Here is a 5,662-nt window from a genome sequence, read left to right as displayed (position 1 = left end):
AGAGATTTCACTAGTAGAAAACTACATACGTTCTAAAGTATGTCTATATTCATCCGTATGTATGTAGTCTTTTAGTGAAACCTTTTAAAAGACTTATATTTGGGATTTCTTTTCTAACATACTATATTCTTCTGGCATATATTCCCCCAAAAGAGCGAATACCTCCATGTGACTGTACAGTAAAACACAGAATGGATGTTTCTCAAAAAAAGAAAAAAACTGAAAGTAATTGCAAGTTGTACCCTACTAGCACAGAATGAGAAAACACTACCCAAGATACATATCATTTAAAATCCATTAATAACACATCCAAACATAAAGGAGGGTCCAAGAAATACATCGCAACATTTGATTCTAAACTATTTGCCACGCCCCTAAGAAATACTACTCATCACAACAGCCTCGAGCTGGCTGATAAGTCTACTCATCGTCCTCATCAGGATCATAGAAACGAACCGGGGTCTCCAGCACATTGGTGACCAGATGGACCAGCAACAGGACACGCTCCTCAAGCCAGGCAATGTTACCATCACCTTTGAGTACAGCATCAGCAGTATCCTTTAGCATTATGCTCAGCTTTTTGACTCGGGCTAAGACCAGATCGTCCTCGGCAAGCAATACGCCCAAGGCTAACATAAAGCGCTTCCTCAGATCTAAGAGGATAACTGCTGAGTTCTTCATGAGTAGGAGGGCTTCCAGGGCGCCCTGTTCCAGCTTGGCTTCCTGAACCTTAAGCTGGGGTAACACATCATGCTCGAGCATTTGGATTTCCAGCGACAAGCGTGCCACGACCGAGAGGTTTTTCAGCTGCGGGCATCCCCAGAACACAAACTCCTTGATCAGCGGGCAGAGGAGTGCATACGACTCGCGCGCTATGCGCACCGACTCCAGAGAGACAAGATCCACACCCATTATGCCTTCGGGGTGGCCCAGCTCATCGGAGCGGGCCTGCAGGTCTTGGATTTGGGCATGGGAGTGGATTTCGTAGAGCATCATTTCCTTTTGGCGGCGAAGAAGGCTGCAGCAGCAGAACAGTTGGTTGCTGCTACCAGCTGGCACAGACAGCACAAACAGAGGAGGATTTAATGTCAGGAAGAGACCATACAGCACCAATCCAAGCTTCTACTTAATTAGTTAGGACAGCATATATATATTTGCATTGTGCGACAGAATAGTTATTAATATGAAGTGAAAGCAATTCAACCATGTACTATACTGATAGGCAACTAAACAAAATGAATGAATACACTCAATCACCCAAAACAGAAAAATAATTAACAGAGGGAATATATATAATTTGGTTCAAAGTGCCATAGAGATGCCATCATTCATTGTATTATTGTGAGCAAGAAAATTGCATCTCCAGAATTAATGCCTCACCATCAAAGGAAACAATAAACTAAACAGCAGGGAAATAAAAAATTGCATCCCATGTGCAAGGGCATAGTGAGGACAGAAAACCAAACCAGCATTTACAGAACTCCTCAAGAAGAAGACTAGAGATTGGTTGGTTGGCAAAAGATACATCATCATTGGCAAATATTAGTATCACATAAAATAAATAAACTTCCAAACAACAGAGCTGGAAAGCAGCACATATGACTACAGGTTAAGTGCTGCCTGTGCATAAATATTTTAGGATCCCAAAAAATATTGTTACCTATCCAAACAGAGCTAGAACATGAATATGCAACAAATCTACTACGCTCAAACACAGTTGATAAAACAAAAAATTAAACATTCTGGCATAAACTGAAATCGAACAACATAGCATGAATTCCATCCAAATTAATATTCGTTTTCTAGCTTGATTTTGTTGTTTTTCGTCCTAATTCGAAATTTCCCCACCAAAAATAGCCCCAATTTTTTTTGTGATTTGTTGGCATGATGAAGTTTTGTTGATTTTGATCCATGGATTTGCTTGGTTTCGAGTGGATCTAGCATTTCCTCAAGTTTCCCCATCTTTCATACACAAAATCCCTCGGATTTTGCCCCCGAAATCATCAATTTCCGCCCAAAATCGCGACAGGCACAGTTGAAGAATTCATACACCATTTGAGAAACCAAAATCTGACCACAACCAACCAAGCAAACCCTAACTAAAACGTCAGATTGATTCCTTATTACGGATAATCGAACCCTAGCTAGGTGGTGTTACCAAACAAACAAACCCTAACTAATTAAATCCTACTATCCTAGTCGAGGTAGGGTTCCTCATACGAATGAATACTCAAAGCCAGGCAGGAAAGGATACAAGACCAACCACAATCGGAACGAGCAACTCCGGAGGCGGAGGGAGACCACGCTGGCTGGATCCGAGACCTACGAACCAGCGCCGCGCCTACCAACCAATCGTAACTCCAAGCTGATCGGGATGTACAAGCATGTGCTCACCTCGGGCAGGGATCTGATCTGGAGAGGAGGACGAGGCGTCGGTTGATGTGAGATTGGGTCGATAGACAGGTTGCGGGGAACGGCGGCGAGGCGATGGAGTGCGGGGGAGAGACGGAGGCGGGCGGCTTTTATAGGAGGGCAAGAGGGGTTCGGGGGTAAAAAGCACAGAGCCGTGCCTGGCCCGTTTAACCCAGGCCGTGCCGTGCCGTGCCGGGCCGGGCCGGCCCATTTGACCAGGTTTGATTGTGTATCCGCCTCGCATTTTCTGATTTTTACCAATTTATTAATAGTAGCAAAAATGCCCGTGCGTGGAAGTATTGGACATATAGTTTATTGCATGGTTACTTATATTTGTATCATGATATTTATTTATTTAACTAACACATCATGTTTTTCAATTTGTCTTCAAATCACCCGTGAGATTTACATATGTATCCACTAATGCATCATGTGTTTCATCAGTTTATCTTGTCTGCATGACACCCTCATTCAACTTTGGATCAAATATTTCTTTCTTTTAATAAAAACTGAGACATCCCTCGATTTTTTTGAAATTAAAAAAAAAAGAACAAAAAAAATTCTAGACCTAGCTAGAGTACCAAACCAAAAATAAAACAAGAAAACTTGCGACATATACACACAAACAGAAAAAAAACATTCAAGGATATTGGCTTATGGGTCCAGTGAGATTGTAAATTGTTGTTTATACTTCCCTAGATAGTAAATACTCAAACACATGCTTTGTCACACACATTCTCAACCACCGGATTAACATCTCTAGAAGCTTCAGATGGGCCCTACGTGTCATAAGGCCCAGTTCCATAAAGCTAAGCCCACGTCGATCTTTATAGCGAGTCCAACTTTCATTATTACATTAAAAAAATGAAAACTCCATCTTTATCCTTTCACCTAAACTGCTTCGGCAGATTTTCCATCTCTAGCTAGCGCCGCTCATCCGTCGTGCAATCTTCGCCCATCGTTTGGCGCTGGTTTGCATCCCTGCTATCTCCCAACTTACCAACCGGGGCACAGGATCACCAAGGCCACTGTCATAGATCAACTTCGTCGCACGGACATCCGAGCTCTCGTTCGCACTGCAAGAGCTAATACAAGGCTCCTGTGGTGGCCAAAATTGAAGACCGTTTGGTTAGAGCAAATGTGAACTCGTAGCTTCATTAAGAATGAAGACTGTTTGAATGCAAATTGCTCTTTAAAAACTATTTTGTTCAATAATTCTCATGTAAATAACTATTTTACAAAGATAAACCAACTATTTTTAAAATAAAAACATTGCAAAACCAAATTAAATCATTACTGTCTCATGATTACTCTCTTACACGCTCGTGAGTTGGAGATGGCCAAGCATCCACTACAAGAAATGTGTTAATCCATGACAGATTTCTGATGACGTTCTCAGGAACCGTCATGATTGATGACGGATTCTTCCTGTTCGTCATGAAATCCGTCACAGATTAATGTGACGAGAACAAACCGAGCGACAATGGCGCCCTTATGATGAACCGTCACGAGTCGACCAGTAGTACACCAAACATACCGTCATGGATGGCTCATGCTGCTGTGTCACACGTGTTCGACCCACATATGTAAGCCTTAGTTTTTCTAAAGTTGTTGAATCATCACGGGCGGCCTTCTGGTGTTTTTTTAGGAAAACGGAGTGTTGATGTTGCTGCATGTCCTGACGTAGCTTTTTTTAGGGGGAAAAAGGACTGCTGCTGTAGTGTTGTCTCGAGGTTGGGCTGCTCTAAGTCCTTCTTTAGAGAAAAACGTGATGGGCCTTCTGGTGCTTTATTCACGAAAACGGAATGCTGCTGATGCGTGTCCCGACGTTGCTCTTTTTGGCAAATCCTATTTCCCGTTGCAGGCGCCCGTCAATGTGTATTCTGTAAACGGGCCCCTGCAGCGCCCCGCACTGGGCCGTCCCGTTACTGTGTACTTTATTCCACAAAAAATAAGTGTGCCCTCGCGACTCGAACCAGAGACCTCCTGCACTGAGGTTCGATAGTATAACCATCCTGCCACACAACAAGATCTAATAAGCTTCAACCTTTTCTTTCAATTATTATTTACTTTTCCTTTTTATTTTTCCTTTTTTCATTTTTCCATTTTTCGTTATCTGTTATTTCTTTTCTTCTTCTTCCTGGTTTCTTCCCTCATTGATTTTCGTTTTTTTCTTTTCTAAAATATGTGAACATTTTCAAAATCGATGATGTATTTTTTCAAGTTTGATGAACTATTCTTTTCAAAATCTATGAACTTTTTTCTTTTTTCCTGAATTATTTTTAACAATTGATGATGTTGTTTCAAGTTCGATGACCTTTTTTCAAATTTGATGAACTTTTTTCAAAATCTATGAATTGTTTTCAAATTCAACGAACATTTTTCAAATTGGATGAACTTTTCTTAAATTGGATGACCTTTTTTTCCAAAAATGATGAACTTTTTTAAGTTTTGTGATTTTTTTTTAAATGATGAACTTTTTCCGAATTGGTGAACTTTTTTTCGAATTTTTGATGAACATTTTTCAATTTTTTGTGCATTTCTTTTAAAAAAATTGATGAACTTTTTTCAAAATCGTTGAAATTTTCTTTAATAGGGCAACGTTTTTTTGCATGTTCATGAACCTTGTCTGAAATTTGTGAAGTTTCATTTTTCTTATAGAAAATCATATATGAGCGGCTATGAAAGTTTTTTCAAGTGTTAGCGCTGCATTTTGTCAGTTGCAAAGACATGCCCTAGTGGTTAGCTGGACAAATGTAGGTAGTGCAGGTCACGAGTTTGAATTGTCGCTGTAACGTAATTTTTGGAATGTTTTTCACTCATTTTTTATCACCATTTTGTGCGGTGCCCCTTCGTGGGCTAGCCCAGGTCGCGCTGTAGCGAGCGTCGCTTCTCCTAATTGGCGCTCGCTTTTTAGAGGGGAAAGGACTACTGCTGCTGTGTCGTCCCGACGTTGGGCCGCGCTAAGTATATTTTTACTGAGAGAAAAACTGTGTGATTTCTTTAAATTAAAAAAAGGAAAAACTCCCAGAAGGCATTGAACTAGGGGACCTCACGCTTATATACCTAGGTCGCTACCGCTAGAGCATATCTATCTTCCTAAATCCTAAAAAGTGGTCGGGTGCTCGTTTGCTCGCGCGAGCACACACCCTGAGAGCCGTCCGATCGCAACACGCACGCGGGATCGTGACCCAGGGGTTTTTTTGTCGGAGAAGATTTGTCGGCTCGGCGTCCTTCTTACGACAACCAT

General features: G+C 41.3%; 1 protein-coding gene across 1 annotated transcript; it reads right to left on the bottom strand.

The window, feature by feature from the left end:
* Positions 1-257: 257 nt before the first annotated feature.
* LOC123099227 (uncharacterized) lies at positions 258-2,523 on the bottom strand. The gene is made up of 2 exons (XM_044521399.1): positions 2,395-2,523; positions 258-1,052 (listed from the first exon to the last, which is right to left on the bottom strand). The coding sequence occupies exon 2, from the start codon at positions 994-996 to the stop codon at positions 421-423; it is 576 nt and encodes a 191-aa protein (XP_044377334.1). The 5' UTR covers positions 997-1,052; positions 2,395-2,523; the 3' UTR covers positions 258-420.
* Between the last annotated feature and the right edge of the window lie 3,139 nt (positions 2,524-5,662).

Source organism: Triticum aestivum, chromosome 4D (genome assembly GCF_018294505.1).
Source record: "Triticum aestivum cultivar Chinese Spring chromosome 4D, IWGSC CS RefSeq v2.1, whole genome shotgun sequence".
NCBI lineage: Eukaryota > Viridiplantae > Streptophyta > Magnoliopsida > Poales > Poaceae > Triticum > Triticum aestivum.
This window is presented reverse-complemented; position numbering and strand designations above follow the sequence as displayed.